The sequence below is a fragment of the Lichenostomus cassidix genome, chromosome 15 (assembly GCF_008360975.1).
Source record: "Lichenostomus cassidix isolate B80296 chromosome 15, HeHo_3.0, whole genome shotgun sequence".
Classification (NCBI taxonomy): Eukaryota; Metazoa; Chordata; class Aves; order Passeriformes; family Meliphagidae; genus Lichenostomus; species Lichenostomus cassidix.
Window position 1 is genome coordinate 7,574,562 of NC_139496.1, and position 19,867 is coordinate 7,594,428.

At 44.3% G+C, this 19,867-nt stretch overlaps 2 protein-coding genes across 3 annotated transcripts in view; one reads left to right on the forward strand and one right to left on the reverse strand.

The window, feature by feature from the left end:
- LOC146430287 (septin-2) overlaps nt 1-3,065 on the reverse strand; it is a 35,340-nt gene extending 32,275 nt beyond the window's left edge. For both annotated transcript variants that reach the window (XM_085075833.1, XM_085075834.1), the window contains exon 1: nt 2,939-3,065. The gene's annotated coding sequence lies outside the window, so the exon portion shown is untranslated. The remainder of the gene's footprint in view (nt 1-2,938) is intronic.
- Nucleotides 3,066-11,951: 8,886 nt separating this feature from the next.
- Nucleotides 11,952-15,686, forward strand: CLDN5 (claudin 5). The gene has a single exon (XM_085075827.1). It carries the CDS (start codon nt 12,064-12,066, stop codon nt 12,712-12,714), a length of 651 nt encoding a protein of 216 aa, XP_084931953.1. The 5' UTR covers nt 11,952-12,063; the 3' UTR covers nt 12,715-15,686.
- The last annotated feature ends 4,181 nt before the right edge of the window (nt 15,687-19,867 follow it).

The window sequence follows — 19,867 nt, forward strand, 5'->3', positions numbered from 1 at the left end:
GCAGCTCACACTTCCAGTTAGTCATTTCCCAGCATCTTCCAGTTAGAATAGAAACATGCTAGCTAGAAGTTACCTCAACAACAACAAAAAACCCTACAGAAACACCTGCTGTTCCATGACACTTAAGATGCCGAGGTTCATTTGGGAGCTCAGTTGCTCAGCCGTGATATTTTGCAATTCCTAATACTGCCCTCATGAGGTTTCCTCGAAAATCATTCCACCAAACAACTTCCCCGGATGACCATGTGCTGTCTTCCCAAAGCTCCACCATACAGTACAAATCAAAACCTGGGAATTAACAAAATGCCATACACTAAATCTTTGCACAGCACCAAACAACTGCAGTGCTCTCAGCATTGCTCACAAAGGAGAGCTTGGCACTGAACCAGTCCATGCTGCGCACCAGTGACCACGGAAACCCACAGCTCTGTCTGCACACAGCTGACCCAAACAACGTGAAGTTGAGTCTCTGACAACACTCTGGGTAGTCCCACACCTGGAAATTATAACATCTAATTTCTCATCAATTGTCCAGAACAAAATGTATTTTAAAAACATAATTAAGGCAAACCAGAGCAAGAGCTGTATCTGTTCTGTTTTCTTTAAACTTTCAAAGTACCCTTTCAATCAGTATGAGATAAGCAAAGCAGCACACACAAAACAGTTCAACGAGAAAGGAACAGGTAAGATACATCTGCAACAACTTGCAAAGAGCAGCGAAACTTTATTTGTAAATAATGCTGGGCCCTATTTAGCAGGCCTAGCAGAAAAAAGGGACACTGTGCTAAAGCATAGGAACGTCCAAATCTGTTTTTGAACAGTGAATAACACAACAAAGTTTCATCTCGGATCCCAACAAATTCCTATCCTGAAGAAGATGATGTCTGGCAATCTAAGGGACCAAAGTGCCACCAAGCTCAGTTGCAGCTGGAACATGCCATCCCACCGTCCTCTGCTAAGAACAGCATTCCGGTGAGAGAGAAAGAGAGGGGAAGGAAAATGGGTCATTTCCTTTGTTCCTGTCAGGATGCAAGAAGTAAACTGTTAGGAACAGGCAGACTGGGAGCTTCTTAATAGGAACCAGCACAAAGAAAGCACTACCAAACATGTACAAAGAGTGTTTCCATATAAGGATATCAAACAACATTTTCAAATCATCACTTTAGAACAGCCCTTCTGATTTCTCAAATGAGGCTTCCTTCTTCCCATCACAGGCTATATAACTCTGATACTTTTTTGGAAGTATTTAATAACCACAGAAAGCAGTAAGGACTTAAGCAGGTTTCTCAGTGCTGGAAATAGTCTCAACAAAATCAGCATTATGAAGTCACTTTTCAGACTTAAAGCAGAAAGAAACACCAAGAATGTGTCAGTAAAACACCAGTATGTGTGGTTTCTCACTAAAAGAACTACAAAATCCCAGGAAGAAATGTCAAATACTGAGTCACATCAAAAATAATAAAAACATTACATGATTCTATGAATCACTAAGTCATAACAAGCGCGTCATGCTTTGTTCCTGGCACATCCTCACCTGCACTGCGGGAAACCCCCTCCCCTTGCTCCCCCTAGATCAACAATCCCAGATTATTTCATGATTCCTCATTAGAAATAGCTATTATCAATTGAAGGAATTCTCTTGTACACATTAACAATTCTGCTTTACACATTAACAATTCTGCTTCACTCTTACGCAGGAAAATGACTGTATCACTTCCACCAAATATGGAATTTACAGAAAATGCAACAACCCAGCTGTGACCTTTGCAGACAGACCACAGTGTAAACCACTGCTCTGACTTGGAACTAATGTTCAGTGCTCATAAGTTCTGCAGACTTCCTGCTGGTATTGTATTTGAATCAAGAAAAGTATACAGGGATTACTACTGGGAATGCATCAAAATTTGGAACATGCCTGTGACTCACAAGCACACCAATGCACAGTAAAAGAACAAGGACTAAGCAAGAGTTCAACCACCTGTATGAGCACTGTTCTTAAAAGGTCAAGAAAAAGAAATATGCTAACCTAAAGCTCTAATCCTAAATATTTTATTTAAAGTTCCATTTCAACGCTAACAAGACTCTAAACAACTTGCTTTCTTACTGCTTTTTTCAATGAATGAAGTCACTAAAAACACACAAAGGAGGCAGTGATACTGTTCTCGTTAATGATCAGTTTTAGAGATGATGTTCCTAAACAAGGAGCTTATAACAGTATTTTTGCAGAGTTACTGTGTCACGAAAATACTTTAAAACAGACCTGTAATTGTGAAAGGCAGGGGCTTTTTTAAATTAAAAAAACTAAACATATTAGCCACGATCACTCATCAGGAAACAGACAGCTCTGCCTCACACCTCCAGAGCTTAAGTGTAATTGTGTACACACTGGCCAAGCACAGCAAGCTGATAAGTTTGTATTTAAATCACTTCCAAGTCATGCTTAAGTCTCACGATACCATGAAGTCTGACCCACACGCGAACAATAATTAAAGACAAAAAGGCAGAGGGTCGGTGTGTGGCCAAAGCAGCCACACGTCGCTCGGAGCATCCCCCGCCGCATCCCCGGCAGCTGCAATCCCACCGCGGCTGCCGCGATTTTAAAAGCATCCGAGGAATGCCCAGCGAAGACAGCACTTCCTGCCCCAGCTTCCCCTCGCATCTCCGGCTACCCCAGCACCGCGGCCCTGGCCACATCTCAAATCAACCCTCGCCTTGCTATAGCACAAATCAAGGCGTGCGCCAGACGGCCCGACCGCGGTACCGCGCTGTCCGGGGCTCCTGCCCGGCGCTTCTCCCGGCCCCACACACCGCCCGCACCAACCCCGCCGCGGGGGGCGGCAGAGGCCGGGCCGGGGCCGTGCCCTGCAGGGGCGAGCCCCGGGAGCGCTGTGAGGGCGGAGGCACCGCCGCGGGCCCGCAGCCCCTTCCCGGCGCTCACCTGAGGCCGCGGCCGCTCCCGCCGCCAGGCCGCGATCCGCCGCTCCGCCCCACGGCCCTCCCGCATCCCACACGCCACCGCGGCACAGCGCCCGCCTACCCTGCGCCACTCTATGGTCCGGGGCCCTGCCGGAGACAGCAGCGAGAGGCGGCTCTGGGAGCAGCGAGAGGAGGGATGGAGCGTCTCCCCCCCGCGCCGCAGGGCGCGGTCATGGTGGGCCGCGGGCGATCGCTGAGCGAAGTCCCGAAGTGCCACATCTACACGGGACGTTTTGGTGTCTGTGTTCTACCCAAACATCACTGAGCTTTGGAATTGCTCCATCTACAGCACTTTTAAGCGATTCTCCTCAGTGGAAAACCTGGCCGATGTGACAGCCGGCGGGAAATCAAGATGAGACTTTGTGCTCTTTGACTGTAAAACAGGCTTGACCAAACACAAGCCTGGTTTGCAGATGCCCATTCACACATGAAGCAAATTCCTCCCCCGAGCATTGTGCAAAGAATCCAATGTACTTATTTTACTCACACTCCTGTCTTTCCTCTCGGCATCCTCTCTGGTTCAGTGGGAGCCTTGGCTGGTGTCATCGGTGAAGGGCGAGTGGGATTCTCGCCTGCCAGTTCTCTGAGATATCAGGGACTCCAGCAGACAGAAACCTGCAGTGGAAATGATACCGACAGTCAGATTACAGAAACAGGTTACTTTCTCATGGGTAAACAGTGTTACATAGCCCAAACTCTAAATGCAACACTGTCAAAACTAAAACACTATTGGCAGAAGTACCGGGAAGTACTTTTTCCAACCTTCCAGCTGCAAGGACAGAGTTCAGGAAAATTCCTAGCAATCCACCCACGCATTTTGCGGGGGGTAGTTTGTATCTCTGATCTAGCACTTAAAATTCTGAATTCCAAGAAACACATTTCTCTTTCGTCTGTATTCCCATCCATTAAGCAAACAGGGTTGCAGCTCACAACAGGAAAATGTGGAAGTGAAATAAATGCTGTTGAAGGCAGACTGGCATTATTTGCAATTCAATTGTGCTCAAATTATCAACTGAGCATTAATGTGATCTGAGTAAGAGCAAGATAAAAGCCAATGAAAGTGCAAGCAGGTTCCATTTCCTAGGACTAAGTGTAATGTTATGATACAAAGTTCTCATACACACTTCCTTCCTGGAGGAGTTAAAGGATGGCATTTCAGCCTTCTTTAGAAATTAAGGTCTTATTTTAAATTTTTTCATGGATTTCCATATAGTTGTTTTGTATTGTCACAAAAGGAGCAACTGTGGCAGTTTTTCTTTCACTAAATTAGAACACTGTGGTAGACACAAGATTTTGCACACATGCACTGCTATTACAGACAACTGTTTAGCATTTGAAGAAATTATAAGAAATTAGGACAGACAATACCAAACCACAGATTGCCATCAACACAGAGTCAGGTGGAAGTTAGTGCTTTGGTATGACTGTCACTCCTTTCCTTTAGCAGAATTTAGTGCAAGGGGTGAAACAGCCTCCAGAAATTTCAAATCCTTCACTATTGAGGCATGCAAATAATTTTCCCAAGTCATGGCCGAATCAGATCACAGACCAATTGTCACACAAAATGTTCAGGGAAGCCACCATCCTCCCAAAAAAGTCCCATTAGGCCAGAAAGTGATGTAAGGAAGGGCACTTGGGGTAAGAGCAGAGGTCAGTCCCAGGCAGTGCCCTGCCTCTGTGGTGCCCAGGAGCAGATGCTTAGGGAAAGATAAAAGCAGCACTGTGCCTGTGTATCCTCCCAGCTTCCGGCAATCTGGAGCTCAGCAGCTTCCCGAGCCAGAAGTTTTATCTTGATAATTCTCTCTTCCATGAATTTTTCTTCTTGCTTTTTGAACCCATCCCAACTTCTGGCATTAAAGAGCATCCTGTGACAATGAGTGTTACAGTGCATTAGTCACTTGACGAAAATGTACTTTTGTTAGTTCTGAAACCTGTTATGAGACTCGTTATGAAACTGCAGTTCACAGGAACGCCAGGCAACAGAACTGGAACTATTTGTGGTGCATGACTGAGAAATGCTGCACTACAGACACCTACAGCAGATGCAGAGCCCCCAAACACACACTGAATGTTTGTTATTTCTCACACCAGTGTTAGCAGAGATGCAAACAGAAGAAATGGCTGTATGGAAGAACACTTGTTATATAGTCTAGAAATGTTCATGCTATGAACAGCAGTCTGTGAATCATTCATTCCCAGAATTATTATTTTTGAAAGAATTTAGTTTCATTTTTCCCTTGGAAGTTCCAATGCCTTTTATTAAAGTTCCTGATACACCTAGGTTTACATTATCAAAAGCACAAAAGTCCTTCGTCGAATTCAAATCTTAACTTCGTGTAGAGTCACATCTTAGTACGTTAGAAAGACCTCATCCATTCAGCAAAAGATTGTGTCTTTTGTTCTAGTCCTTACCAGAGAAAATGGTGATACAGATTATAATAAAATAAACACAACCAAATAACTGAAAACTAAATAGAGTTTTAATAGATAAACCAACTCCACATTCCTTGACATTACTTCCTTTAAGTTATGCTGCTTTAAATTGTCTTTTTTTTTTTCAGTTGTGAGATCCCTTTTAACTTGATTTTCTTTCAGTTCAATCTTTGCATAGATGTATGCTTGGATTTGAGCCTAAAATTCTGTGTGATTGCTGTAATGGCTGCACTATAAAAGCAATTCATGGAGATATTGACTCACCGCTGTAAGACACAGCATCTTGAACTTTCCCAATCCTCCCTACAGATAAAATTGCCTGAGGCCTGATTAAACAACTTAATCATAAACATAAATTCTATTCATTTACATAAGATTTCAGTTTGTGTTTGATTCAAAATATTTCTGTATGCTTTGTCAAGTTATAGTACATAGCTCCAAACCTTTTAGAAATAAATATGCTGCACACTGTGGGTGACATCCTCTTTTAAAGGATTACCAGAGAAAACAGTACTTTGAATGTAGCTCGTGTGAATGTCAGACACTATAATTTAGGTATTTCCTGGGTTAATTTTTAGGATTCGGGTGTGCTGAAGGACAGAAATTTAAGGGTGAAGTTCCCATTGTCTGTTAGCATTTGGTATAATGCTGATTTGATCAAAATGCTCTTTGGGGTAGGGCTTTATCTATGGAATCACTAACAGGGAGAACCATTTTAACATCTCAAATTTCCTGTTTTTGCAGACATGCTGCATCAGGAATCAGAGATGTCATGTCCAGAGAAAGCTGGTCTCACGGCTGGGCCATTTTGAGGTCTGCAGCTCAGAGCTGGAGCTTGGGCAGGGTGTGAACAGGAATCCACTATCTGTGCATGCACCAGGATTTATCAACACAAGCTACTTTACAAGTAAAAATCCATAAGAAAATCTGCAGTGGATAAGTATTTTCCCTTGCTGCAAAAACGCCCAAGCCTCATTTTCAGTGACACTACAGGAAATGGAGATTATGTTTGATTTATAGTAGTCTCAGAGGAACAGAAGTGTTTCTTTTGCATTTACAAGCACTACTTTTGCATTTAAAAGCCCTCCTTTTCAAGATACTACTTACAGCAATGAAGCAGCAATAAGAAAAGCCTACAAATATTCTCCAGTATAAGAGACATTTTGCATCTTTTCACCAATAGCAGACATCCTCTCCTCTTACTGGAAACAAGCTTTCCTTTTAAGAAGGAAATCAGGATTGACCAAACAGATGTGTGTTATTCCTAAAAACAGGGTTTGTCTGAGATGTGTAAGGTCTGCACTGCCGAGAAGAGGTGTCCCAAACCTCTCAGATCTTCCCAGCAATACGCATTTCTTGGGATACGAGATAAATGTAGTATATTTCCCATCAGTAACCTTGAATAGTTTTCAGTAACTTCATGGTCTTGTCTTTACTAATTGCTTTCAACATCTGCAATGTGTATTTAAAACAATGGCATTTGTCCTTGCTGACGCTGCTTGTCACAAATTGACATCTGATGTGATTTCCCAAGAATTACATGGGAAAGAGATCTACCAGGATCCTGGTACGCCACAATCTGTGGAAGGAGGCTAACTCTGGAAGAGGACAAAATTAAACTACAGTTCTTGTGAAGGAAACATGATGTAGAATGGACCATTAGGCATGAAACAATGTGTATTTCCTATAGCTTCCCCCCCTCCCTGCCTATCCAGGCTTTAATGCTATGTTCTCAAGATCTGTCCATAGCATTAAGGAGAAGTATTTGAAGTGGCATGGCCTAAGCATATATTCATTGTGATCTTTTGGTGATTGGGGTAATCAAACTGTCTATATGGTCACCTACATGATGTTTTAAACTTTGGGAAAGGGTCTTCATTCCAAACATTAACTGCCCTGGAACACATTAAAACGGGATTATGGCTGTCCAGTGACATCACTGCGTTCTCTGGAAAGCTAAATTCAGAACACAGGATGCTGAAGAGTTGGGTGAACAGCAGCTCACCAGTGCAGCCCAGCTGGTCCTGACTGGGGTGACTGGAAATGTTCTCAGCAGGGTGAGCTTTGAGAGAGAGACATGAAGATCAATTCCAACACGGGGAAGTTTCAAGTGCTGCTCAAGAAGTTTTTGTGTAGAGAAATTCAAGCAGGGAGATGTGGAACTTAATTCTAATTATGGTTTACCCCAATTGTTTTCCTCATTAAGTGAGGAAGGCACTTGTAACACTGTCTCAGCATTCCCACTGTTTGTAGCCCTGGCTGCCTCCAGGCAGAGGGTGTGTGTAAAGGGCAGAGACTGATACATGGCTGTGGCCACTGTGTCTCAAAATGGATATACAGCAGCAAATATATGAAGGCTGGAAACACATTTATAACTTCTTTCAGTGTTTTTCCAGCTACATATATCTGTTTCCTTCCTTTCTTTAACCTGAGTCTAGTCACATCACCACTGAGGGGGAACAGGGCATCCATTTCTCAATCCTGAAGGACAGCAGCAACACTTGTACTAAAAAAAGTGTTGAATTCTACATCATTAGCACCAGTCATTGGGTACTACTTGTTCTTGCGAAATTCTGGTCTGGCTTTCTCTTTGCTCCAAAGATGATCTAAGAAAACTAGTGACAATTTCATGTTAACCACTTCAGTTTTTTTCCAAAATAAATGATCTTGAAATAACTCCTGTGGTGAAATTGTACACTTTCATTTTGTAATAACCTGCTCATTTGACAAGAACTCATTTCCTATGTGCCAGTCTTCTGATGTGTCACACTGGCCTGAAGACATGCTGGCACTGCTGACATACAAGAACATCCTGGAGTCCTATCCTAGACTGGAATCTCTTCTGTTGGGAAAAGAATTGCATTTTAAAGGATAATTCAGAAAGAAGTAATCTTCACTGAGAAACCTCGGGCTTTCTAAATAAAGAACAACCCCCCTGTATTTGTAAATCTCCCTGCCTTAATTTCAGCACTAATTAGAATACAAAATATGGCACAAAATCTATCTCTAATAGGATTCCTAATTCTTCACCTCTGGTTATGTCTGATCCAAAAGTTATGGTAAGCTGTCTCGAGATCATTGGGCTTTTAATTAATCTTTTGACTCATACTCCATTTTATTCACACAAACAATATGAGGTTTGTGCATAAGACTGATTCCAAATGTCATTTTTCCTCTCTGCCTTCCAGATGCTTAATATTTTAGGGATTAGAAAGAGCAGAAGCACTTAGGTAAGGGACACTCCACAAATTATAAACCAAGTGTGCTCTGCACACTTCATTTCAGGTCCCCAAAGGCAAATCTATCCAAACATTGCTGGTGGGAGACTTCGGGGCTGAGCAAAGCCCTGGCAAGGCTGCAGAGTAGGCACAGCAGTTCTGTGCTGTGGGACAGGGTTCATAGAACAAGCAATGCTGGTGAGAGCCTGGACCCCCCATTAGCAGCCCTCCCAGTAACTCTGTGCCTGATGTTTGTCCTGATTGTCAGGAAAGGAGCAAAAACACAATCACCTCTAATCCCAAAGCCCCTCTTGCTATAGCATGGCTCCTGTGCAATTGTTCTCAGCTTGAATACCACTTCCGCCCATTTTCATGGGCTGTAAAGCCCCCCTATGTATCCCCCTAGAATAATTGAATTAATACATAGCTGAAGCAGAAATAGATGCAATGAAAGGAATGGTCATTTGTTAAAGAGCTACTTTGCTGCAAGAACACTGTGCCTTTGAGTTTAAAGGAATCCAGACTTTTCCAGCAAGGGTTTCACTTACAAGGATGGATTTTCTTTACTTAACATCCCAAATAAAACATCATGCTGACTTGTATTTCCTTTTAATAAAGTGGAACCTCTTAATTTCTGGAAGTTTAATTTCCAATGTTTTGACATTAACACCGTCAGAAACCACAATGTGCTAAAGCTAATGGGGTCCTCAGGCCCCCCAGCAGCAGTTTCAGTAAGTCAAGTCAGCAAACCGGTGAGCACCTTGCACTGGTGGTCTCATTAAAGGCAGTCTGTGCAACAGAGTTTTATGATCAGGGAATAGAGTGATTAAAAATGGAGGTTGTTGCCAGTAACCAGGATAAAAGCTAATATCTTGGGTAATGAAAAGAAACAGACAAAAGTGAAATACCAAGAATGGCAATGCCTCTAAGCAGAAAGCTTCAGTTGCCCTGTGATTATTAAGCATGTATTTCCCCAGAGAAATAACTGCCTTGGATTAAGTGATTTGTAGGAATCAGTTGCTGGGTTACAGGTAGCAAGGGAAGGTGGGGTGAGGGCTGCAGAGGTAAAACAAGCCACGGGCTGGTTTCCCTTCTCAGCCCAAAGACCCAGGCAGCTGCACCAGCCCTGTGAGTGCCTCCCAGCCAGCACAAGAGCACACACAGGCCATGTATCGGAGGAAACTCAGAGTTCCGTGCTCCCGGGCAAGTGGCAAGGGTGGGGCTTTCCTGTGCTTATGGGCTAAGATAACTGGCATTTCTCACCCCTTTCTTAATTGTTCTTCTGTGCTGTTTTCTATATAATCATTATTATCATCATAAATACAGATGTTATTCAGTTTCAGCCTGTGTTCTGGGTTTCTTCCTGTTCACCTCTAAGATATCTCTGTCTCTGTGGATGGTTCTTTTGCACATTCTTCTCTCCCTGACAGCAGGGACTCTTCTGAGTGATCGTAAGCAGCCTCAGTTTGACAGACTGCACAGCCCCAGTCACACATTCCTCCTGGACTTGCACACTGGAATTTGCAGTTTTGAATAATTGAAGTAAACTGTATGTATTTTATATACAGCTGGAAGAGGAGATAAATCCTCTGAATTCCATTTACCAGGCAGTCTTTGTTAAGAAGACATTTTGCATGCTAGAAATGTTTACAGCTCCTCAGGCAGAGATAATCAATGGAAGGCTGCAGTCATCATGTGTCAGCCTGTCCAACTCTGTGACAGTCCACAAGCTGCTGATGTTCTTGTATTTCTTTTTTTGGGTGCCTTGTGGCTAAAGTTCATTTTCTGGTCATCAAAAAAAGGAAGTGAAAGGCCATATCCAGTGTGCTGTGACCTTGTTGTCATCTCCTGTTACTACACTGGGGTCCTCTGCTGAAGTCACCTGTCAGGATGTGCGCAGGGCATTGCTCCTTGTTACCTCAGCAGCCACATCCTCAGCTGTCAATCCATGTGATTCCTTTAACCTTCGCTTATCTTTTCTCCTGCTGCTTCTGCTTCACATGTGGACTTTCCCATTCATGGTGCATTCATATCAGTGTTAAGATTTGCATCACAAACCTCTGCATGCCACAATACATGCTGTACGTTTCTGTACAACAGAGAAAACAGCTTATATAGGAGCAGGAAATATGTTCTTTTCAACTCTGTGATCTCCTCTACACTGGAAGGACACTTTGGGCTAACTGAAACTAAATCTAGCCAAACCAATTCAGAAGTCAGTGTGAACATAACTTCCAATTTTTTCTAAACATTTAACTTATTGCAATCAGAACAAACGTTTCTCAGGACGAATGCAAAGCCACGGGGACACAACTACTTGAGAGTGCAGTGAGGCAGCTGATGAAGTCTGCTCTCTTTCTCCAGCTGCTGTAACTGCAGCATTCACACCATGAACACTCCCTGCATCTGCCAGCCTGGGGGGCTGAGAGCTGCTGCTGGCTGCAGGGGCTGAACCAAGGCTACTTTGCAAGAACAATCCAGGACACCAGTGGTCCGTGAAGACTGTAGCAATTACAATGTCTGCCTGGCCTGATGATAAAACCTCTTGTAAATACAGCTGTTTTGACATGGGCATTCAGCTCATTAACATACCATAAGGATTCAAAATGTACTTGAATAATGAAAACACTAAAGTCAAGTTTGGAATCTTGGTGAAAACATATTTAAATAGTATACCTTGCTCTTGGCTCCAGGATCAGAACAGAGGTTCATACCTGGTGTAAGATAAGAGCAGTTATTCTCCTTGGACCAAAGTAACTGACAAAGTAACTACTGGTACTGACAGGTGACATGCAGACCCCATATTCAAAGCTGCTCCATTTTCAGGTTGGTTCCTAAGTGTTTCACCATGCTTTTTTAACTTCTGCCTGACACACTGTGGAGAAGAGAGCTGTGCAGGTCAGTCAGTGCTTAGTCTTCTGGAAAATGATCGATTAGACTCTGATAACCAGAACTTCCACACGGCTGGGTGCCTGTATTGGCACCCAGACCTCTCCGAAGGTCTGGCTGTGGACTTTATCAGTAAATACGAAATACACAGATAACGGCACTAAAAGGAATTTGAGCAGCCGAAATCCGAGACGAGATGCCTCCCGCCCCACGCTTAACTGGGAACGGGCAGCGTCTCTGCGAGCTCCTCCCGGAGCAGGGGGCCGGGGAGAGCAGAGTGAAGTTTCCCGACTCCGGCGGGACCCCCGAGCAGGAGGGAGGGCCGAACACCCGCCCCCGGCCCCTGCCCCGGCGGGTGGTGCTGCTGCCCGGCAGGGCAGGGCAGGGCCAGGCGGGACGGGGCGGAGGGCGGGCGCTCCGCGGCTCCTCAAATAGCCCTGCCCGCGGCGGCGGCGCTCAGAGCCGGCTCGGCAGCCGCCCGGGGCAGCGGAACAAACTCGCCGCGCCGTGCTTCCTGCGGAGCCCGTGGGACAGCGGTGGCAGCAGCATGACTTCGGCGGCGGTGGAAATTTTGGGGCTGGGACTGGGCATCCTGGGCTGGGTGGGGGTGATCCTGGCCTGCGGGTTGCCCATGTGGCAGGTGTCGGCCTTCATCGACGTGAACATCGTGGTGGCGCAGACCATCTGGGAAGGGCTGTGGATGAACTGCGTGGTGCAGAGCACGGGGCAGATGCAGTGCAAGGTGTACGACTCCATCCTGGCGCTGCCGGCCGAGAGGCAAGCGGGCCGGGCGCTCACCGTCATCGTGTCACTGCTGGGGCTGGTGGCTCTGATGGTGACCGTGGTGGGCGCGCAGTGCACCAACTGCATCCGGCCCGGCAAGATGAAGAACCGCATCGTGATCGCCGGCGGGGCCATCTACATCCTCTGCGGAGTGCTGGTCCTCATCCCGCTCTGCTGGTTCGCCAACATCGTCATCAGCGACTTCTACGACCCCACCGTGCCGTCGTCCCAGAAGCGGGAGATGGGGGCCGCGCTCTACATCGGCTGGGCGGCCACGGCCCTGCTGCTCTTCGGGGGCTGCCTCATCTGCTGCTGCTCCTGCTCCCAGCACGACGACACCTCCTTCCCCGTCAAGTACTCGGCGCCGCGGCGGCCCACGTCCAACGGCGAGTACGACAAGAAGAACTACGTCTGAGCGGGACTGGCGGGCTCCGCGGGGGCACGGACAGACGGGAGCGTCTACGGGGAGCTCCAGCGCTCCCCTGCCTGGAGGCGTTTCTTGACGGGGACCCCCGTGAAGCGGCGGCCCTAGGCAGGGCAGCGCCCCGCTGCCCTCCAGCCCGGCTCTCCGGCGGGTCCGGCCGCTCCGCTGCGGGCAGCGCCGCGCTCGGCGCCGCCGGCTCCCGGTACTGAGCGACCGCGCTGCCGGACGAGCAGAGCCCTCCAGGGCCGCGCAGATCAGCCGAACCGGCGTCTCCTCGGAACCGAGGAGCCCGGGCGAGGCACGGCGGCGCTTACCGGGACGCCCCGTCCGGGCTTCGCCATCGCCTCCTGCCCGCCCGGCTCCTGCCGCAGGCCCTGCCGTTCCCGGCGTTACCGTGAGACTTGTGAGTACTTTACGGCCCGCTGTCGCCCCCGGGGCCTCTCGGGGCACCGCCTGCCTGGTGGGCGCCGGGTGTGCACTAGAGCCGAGGAGCAGCTTCCCATCTTCGTCATCTCTCCCGAAAGGCTGCAGCTGACAGTTCCCGCTCGGACTGATAAGGGGGGTTTTGATCTATTTGGGCAACTAAACTAGGGATCCTGTCCAAAGCATGACGCTAACCTTGGTCCTTAATCCCGCAAGCAGTAACTGTTTGGAGAAAGTTATTTGACTCTCTTCAGTTGTTTCAGTCCCTCAGTGAAGTGTATTGTTCTGTGTGTATTTGAAACCTTGAAAGAGATTTCAGGTAATTGCTGTCCTTTAGTGGAGTACAAATCAGATAACGCTAGGTTGTCCCTCGAGGTTCTTCATACCTTATTCCTCTTCAGCTTATACTCTTTTTTTACTTGAATATGGACTCATTGCCAGAATTATTCGAGGACTAGATTAAGAAATCTAGGAGATCACTGTATGTCCTGACTCCAGCAGGGCCTCTGCTCCTCTCATCTGCACTACGGGAGACTGGAAACATAAAAATTGCCCCAGATACTGATAGCTGAGGGGGATGATGCCTTTGTGGCCTTCTTGCCAAGCTCTGCTTGCTGCCAATTTTGAAACATGTGTTCAGTTGGACGTGCACTTGGTTGGTTCCCCACCATGGTTTTGTTAACACATGCTTTCCTTCATTTAGCAGATCAAGCAAAAAATTGCTAGAAAATTTTACCAAAAATATCTTAACTGAGACTTTATGCCAGGTGATTAGATGTGAAGTCATGTCTCTCACAGCTCTTAGCTCCTCTGCAGTGTCCTGGTAACAACACTCTGCAGACTGGGAGGAAAGTGCTTTGGGCAATATAACTCTAATTTTCTGAGCTCAACACCTCCTGAACTTCACCACAGTGTGAAATATTAGCTTACACTTTTGCATTTTACACTGTAAAGACAAACTTTGTTAAGGGAGGGACTTAAGGTGATGGTGTGATACTCCTCCAATCTAATTACTTGTAAATCCACACAGGATTATGCTACTGACTGTGGCAGCATCTGCATTGCCATAAGGAGATTTCTGCCAAGAGTTAGCAAGGAAATGTGCTGATTGTACTCCTCAGAGAACAACGCTATGACCTCATAGGTCCCTTACAATCATGTAGCAACACAGTGCACACCTAACCTGAGCATTAACTCTTACAGCTTTCTGGTAACACCAAACTGCTGGACTAACCATAACTGTGGGTCTGACAGATTTACATTGACTGTGTTTTTGCCTTACTTAGCAAACTTAAAACCCTGGAGATATCAACAATTCACAAACTGGAATAAGAGACTAAAGCCTTGCCCCTGCAGATTTTGATGTTGTATGTTGAGCATGATTTACGCTTTTGAGGATAACTGGTTTTGATTTTTAAACACATAAATAGCAGTGTCTAAGCTCATCAGAGAATACAAAAGCAGAGCAATATGTCAACAACTACTTCTGCTCTATAAATAGGTGCAGTTGTTATACTGTCTCCATTTAAATAAAAGCTGTAATATTGTTTTTATGATGTGATCTGTAGCTTTGGTACAAGAATGAAATATTCTGTATTTCATCATTGCAACTTTTTTTAAAACTGTGTAACCTTCTAAACCGTAAATGTATTTAAATGCGTATATTTTGCAAGAAATCTACCAAAGTTGGCTTGTCATATGGTTTGGTGCCTTTATTTGTTTCATGACTACTTTATTTTAAATTGTAACATCCAACTGTATTTGTCACCCAGCCTATAGACCTAGCAAATGAGTCCACAGATATTAGCCCAAATCCTGGAACTCACTCTCTTTTGTCTCAAGTTAAAGAATTAAACCCCACTGACAGACATGTCTACATGTCTCTGAACAGTAGATCTTTCAGAAGTGCTGCAGAATTTGGGGTCTGACCAAAAGATGAAATCTTTCTGGACAGTGCATCAGTGGCATTTCAAATCAAAATGTGTCTTTGGGACAGGGAGGGAAACCCACACTGTAGAAGGGAATTTTTTTTAACAAGCCACACTTCTTGTGTCACGGCAGGGCTGGATTGGATCCTCTTCTAACCAAACTCTGAAACAATTACACAAAAAGACCTCTTGGAAGAAGCCAGTGTTAACTGTGCATGTGCTACTAAACACAGCATCATCCTACCAAAACCATAACTCAAGGCTGAGGTCAGTGGGGCAGTGCCCAACGATACTTGCACGAAGTAGGGCCTTTTAAAAAAATATTTTTATATTTTGTCTCATCCTGCAGTATCCTTAGTTGTTGCTGTGCTTTAAAAGATAACCTGAGAGAATGCTGTTACTGGTGTCACTGGCTTTGGGGTAAAAGTGTAAGTTGGTTTTTGCTATGATTTGTCTTCTAAGAGCAAAGATCTAGTCCTGAACTTAAAACCTTGGAAGTGCTCAGGATCAGGCCTGAACTTCATCCCAATGAAAAGAAAAATCTATAGCACTTGTTTACTATTTTTATTTTGTATTTATGATTTCGCATAAAAATAAAAACATGTAAACCAATCCCTGAATTGTGTTTTGTGAAAGCCACTGGATTGTGTGGGCTCAGGAAGGTGGGGTGTTACATTGGTGCCCAGAGAGAAATTACCTGGGCTACCTTCAGGGAGGACAGCTGGGTCACCCCTGGGGAAGAAGGGCTGCTCCCTTGCAGAGCAGAGCAGTCAGCATCTCAGCTCTCCACTGAAGCCTCAGACAAAAGAGAGCAAGCAGCAGCAGTTGGTCTTGTGATGTGAGCCCATTAGGAAGTGGAGTGTGAGTCCTGGCTATTTTGGGAACAGCTCTAAGCATGAAGCTTTTAAAGCTTTCAATTTCTACACATTTAAACTAAAAGGAAAAAAATCCTGCTGCTTGGATCAGCCCCAACCTGATCTGATACCCTAATTTGTTCTGCCAACCATTTCTTTTTTTTTTTTTTTAAAGTGCATTCAAGCTGGGGAAAAACATTTTCACAGATGCAGCAGAACAGAACCTAAAAAAAAAACCCAAACCAATAAAGAGTGGTAAAATAAACTATACAGACCAGTTGCTAGTGGAGAAATTTGCCTGTTACATGACTGCCAGGGAGGACATCCAATATTTTGCAGATTTTTTTTTGCAAGATTTTCAAGCTTTGTTCTAACAAACTGTTGCTTTAAAAATGAAGAAAAAACATCTTCAAAGCCTTCATTTTGCAGCATTCTTGCCAGCTCGGTTGAGATTAACAAAAGCTCCTTGCCACCCTCCCATTGCTATGCACATGCTGAGCTGGAAAAAGGGTGTCTGTCGGCTTGGCCTTTGTCCTGCTAAACGAACCATTGCATAGTTATGAATTTGGAAGTAACCTGCAGTTCATACCCTGCAAATCTGGTTAGATCCTGTCTGTGCAAAGAAGGGAAATGCACCAGGCAGAGGGAAAAGGAAGCTCAATCAGTCACGTTTGCTGCAGGATGTTTAAGGAAATATTTCCTTTTCCTGTACAAGATGTTTGTTGGGCATCTGCTCTTTGGAACATACTAAAGCATTTTACTGTTGAAGTGAGAAAGCAGTGTAACTTTAGATTTTTACTTAAAATCTATTCTCTGATCGAATATTACGCAAGGAATTTGTTGTTTTTCCTTGGCCATCTTTTAAACCCCAAAAGCAGGTTTCCTCCAACTCATCCATATATCTGTAATGCTAAAAGATAATCCTGCCTGTCAGGAGCCATATGCCACACCTAAGTGCCATATTCATGAATATATTCAACAACATATTAATGCAGTATTCAGCATCAGATGGTACCCACAATGCATCCCTTTTTGTGTGTGCACTGAAGAAGAAAATCATTAATTAAGTACACGTGTTTGAGGATTTGCTTTTATAAGTCTGCTTGGTAAGTCATAACAAATATTCCTGCTGTATTAGATTAATTGAGAGAGAGCAAGAGAATTCTCTTTTCAGGTCAAATACTGCATTTGTTTTACTTGTAGTCTGATTGTGATGAGACAAATCATTCCAAAAGCAAAGCCTGAAGAGGGTCTGATATTTATATTTGGGACATGACTGACTTCTATCACTTTTATTTTGATCAGACCTTGGTTTGTCCCTGTGTGTGTGACTCCTCCAGACTGTTCCTTGCTGACTTACTGTAGCAATAGGCTCTCTGTCTAGAAACCCCCTTCTTCTACCTACTCTATCCCTCACCGAGAAGAAAAGGAGAACTTCAACTGCTGCATCACTGATAAAACCTCCCTTGGCAACAGTGAGGGCTTTTCAGTTGCTTGGATACACAAGACTTGCTTCACCTTTTCTTTTTCTTAAGCACGAATTGAGACATCATGAATCAATTTAACAGTGTCCTTTGTCTGTGTCATTTGGGGATTTTGTTTACAATGCTGAGCTTCCCCCTCTTTCCAAAGCTCACCATGTGGATTCAACCCAAAATCTGACAGAGAAAGGTAGGGAGTCGCAGGACTCAACATGGAAACACAAATGTTGTGCTGAAGGCATCTGCCCAGGGTTTGTGCCAGTCTTCTCATCGTGCTTGAGCCCAGCTGCACCTTGGCCATTCATCTACTGCCCTGAGGGAGAGCTTTGCTTCACTGAAACTGGCACCTGTGCTTTGGGTTGCTGATCACTCTACCCTAATAAGCTAAAAATAATGGGGGATCACATCACACAACCTTTACCACTTAAATGTGAAATTACTCATCAGCATCAGAGTCTGTTTCAAAAGTCATACAGGAAAACGAATATATGAATGAGTTTGGATGGTAACCATCCTGATTAGAATTAACTGGTGCATTTACTGAACTACTGGCTTTAGCTTTTTGATTTGAGAACAATGGAATCATACAGCATAGGGAATTGTACATAGAGCACTGATTAAAGCTAAAGAAGAATGAGCCTTGAAACTATTTTCCAGCTGTTTTGGTCTCAGGCTACAAAGGGAAAGAAAAAGGAAAACACCTCACTCCACAAGCTACAGCCTTTTCAACAAGGCACACAAATCTCATTACATTAATAATGGAGAGTAAATGACAAGACCACCTCCGATTCCCAGTACAGAACAATACAAAAGGATTTTGACCATCTAGAAAACCAGGCAGAATATAAAATAAGCTTTATCCTTTACTCTGATCTTCCTTAGAGCATCTTGAATGGCAAAAGCCATTCACATTGCCTAAAGCCCTGGCAGCAGCTGGCAAGGTATTCATAGCAGGTACAAGGTGTTCCTGAAGCCCAGTTGATATGTCATCCACATGAATTACTATTTCTTTTGGTAAAAATAGCCTTAGTTTAGGCAAGATGAAGTGTTTCAGTGCTATTATAGACAGCCATATCAGTGGATCCATTCTTTGCTACACCTCAGCTCCAAATCTAGGATGTCCCTTCTAGAGGATTCTCCAGGCTGCACCAGCCAGGCAGAGAGTTTGCATGACCCAGGGAGGTGCTCTGGTGTACACAAACATAACAGAAGAACATAAGCCTGTTCATGTTTATTTACAGTGGAGAACAAAAGTAAATGTTTAAAATAGCTTATTTTCCCAGGCAAGCAACAGATAACCCTCTCAAAAGTGACTCTGATGCAGCCAGCAAGCTGTGAACTCTGTGCCAGTCATATTATCCTGTGCATCTCTCACTGCTGGCTACATCCTGCAAGGAGGTAAGTTACATGTGCACAGTTCAGGTCTTACACCTTCTAGCACCAACTGTGCTGGCTGTGGAACATTTTGGGGTTTTTTTAAGATGAGCAGATTTTCCTGGGTTGAACAAATGCACTAAAAGCTAGGAGATGCACAAAACCAGATCCTACAACAATATTAATCTGGTAGCAAAAACAGTTTTCAATGTTAAATGCATTTTAGATTTCAGCTGTTTATGTTTCTAAAGTTTCAACCAAGCAGGTTAGCTGACAGAGCCCTGAGTGACATTCCTCTTGATCCCATGCCAGGTACTATGACAATTAATCTAACCATATGTGGGTACCTCTGGGCTCTGTGCCCACTCTCAAACACATTCTGAGCTGAATCGATTCCCTTCTGTTACACTCATACACAACTCATTAGCACTAACTGTGTTTGTTATCAGAACACTTCCACAGAAGGTTAAACCATAAGAGAATTTAGGTTTAGGCACAAAAGATCACTCAGGAAAGAAAAATAGACACTGCTTGACAAGAACATATGTGAATTGTCAAAATGGTACAATTCGGTTTCAATATAGCTTCACATATTTGAAGGATTGGGGAAAAAAACAACAATCACCAATTCTTATCAGCTCTAACAAGTGCCTAGCACGGCAAAATTCTTGCACTATGTATATTTTTAGATTACTCTTCCAGTTATAATGTTCTGTCCTTACTGTATATCTTTTGTTAGAATTAGGATATCTGCTGCAGCAGCCTGGATAACCTTTAGCCTGAGCTACAAAACCTTTAACAGTTTCCAATTATAACAGCAATCTTTCATTCTATAATACAAATAAACCCAAGTGTTAACACAGAACACTCACATGAATACCCAATGACTGCAGAATGATTTCACCATTTTTTTCCTCTATAATTTCCTGCTATTATTTCATTGGTAGTGACTGCCAAGATCCAAGCAACATAATACATTTCGCTGTTTACATCTACGTTATTTTTGTTATACTGTTGACATTTCAAAATGTTGACATGCAAGACAAGTTTAAAAAAATCAGCATCTACTTGAATTCCATTATGT